Here is a 1,215-nt window from a genome sequence, read left to right as displayed (position 1 = left end):
CCATGGGGCTGGAGCCCCCCACGCAGCCTCGCAAGGCTCTGACAGCCAACGGCGCTTCTTCTGCACCGTAGAAAAGACAAGGTTCCGGGCGAAGCACTGCTGCGCATGCGCGGGAGCGCTTTCGCCCATTCTGCGAGGCGTTTTCCCCTCGCGGTGCAGAGTTCAGGGGGACGCCGGCGAGAGCCCTGGAATATGGATAACCATCTCGTCTTCTGCAGGGCGCGGCCGGCGGAGTACTGTGCTACGCAGGTTCCCGGGCGAGGCGATCCGGCGCCCCGCGCCATGGATAAATCATCGTCGCTGCCGTTCTGCCAATGCGCTGTTAATGCGTGATGCGCGTTCCGGGGTAGACGCGCTGAAGGGCCCCGGAACATGGATTTCCGCTGCACTTATGCAGGGCGGAAGCGGCGCAACGCCTCTCGGCGCAGGTTCCGGGGCGGCGCTATGTATTGCGGCGCTGAGGAGAAGGTGGCGGCAGCGGTGGCAGCGCTAGTGGCGGTAGGGCGGGTTCCGCTGAGGCGGCTCTGACCGAGATCTCGTCTTCGTCCGCTCTCCACCATGACCGAGGCCGCGGTGGCCGACACGCGGCGCCTCAACTCGAAGCCGCAGGACCTGACCGACGCCTACGGGCCGCCCAGCAACTTCCTGGAGATCGACATCTTCAACCCGCAGACCGTGGGCGTCGGGCGGGCCCGCTACACAAGCTACGAGCTCCGCATGAGAGTGCGTGACAGGGTGGGGCCGAGGAGGGGGCGGGGCTTGCGTGAAGGGGCGGGGGCAGCCGGCAGCACGAAGTGATGTTGCTTGGGGTGGGCTCCCCCCAGACGCGTTGGACTACAACTCCCATCATCCCCTCCCAGCAACGACCACACGGCTGATAGGCGTTGTAGTCCAACTGGATTGTCTAGAGGAGGGTCCCGGGTTGGGGTAGGCTGCTCTGGAGTATGCCATGGGGAGAGAAGGAGTGGAAGAGATGGCAGCAAGCAGGTAGAGATGTAAAGGCCATGCTGAGTTGGATGGGGATGATGGGTTCTGTAGTTCAACATTTGGAAGGCAGCACCTTGGGGGTAGGGGCAGATCTGAAGTGTGACACAGGGAGGGACAAAGTTGGGTCAATTATCTTGTTGTGCCAGTAGTCACACATCTTGGGTAGGGGTTTCTAGCCACCTAAAAAAGGGTCTGTTCTTATGGCAAGAGGGCGAAGCATAGGGTACA

At 62.5% G+C, this 1,215-nt stretch overlaps 1 protein-coding gene across 2 annotated transcripts in view; it reads left to right on the top strand.

Moving 5' to 3' along the window:
- Positions 1–409: 409 nt before the first annotated feature.
- The window catches only part of SNX12 (sorting nexin 12), a 7,846-nt gene continuing 7,040 nt past the window's right edge, over positions 410–1,215 (top strand). Inside the window, exon 1 of one of the 2 annotated variants that reach the window (XM_063141623.1) lies at positions 410–723. In XM_063141623.1, coding sequence (XP_062997693.1) covers positions 559–723 — 165 coding nt within the window. In that variant the 5' untranslated portion in view covers positions 410–558. The remainder of the gene's footprint in view (positions 724–1,215) is intronic. The other variant, XM_063141624.1, reaches the window with a different exon arrangement.

Source organism: Elgaria multicarinata, chromosome 15 (assembly GCF_023053635.1).
Source record: "Elgaria multicarinata webbii isolate HBS135686 ecotype San Diego chromosome 15, rElgMul1.1.pri, whole genome shotgun sequence".
Classification (NCBI taxonomy): Eukaryota; Metazoa; Chordata; class Lepidosauria; order Squamata; family Anguidae; genus Elgaria; species Elgaria multicarinata.
Note: the sequence above shows the minus strand (reverse complement) of the source record. Positions and strands in the feature narration are given on the sequence as shown.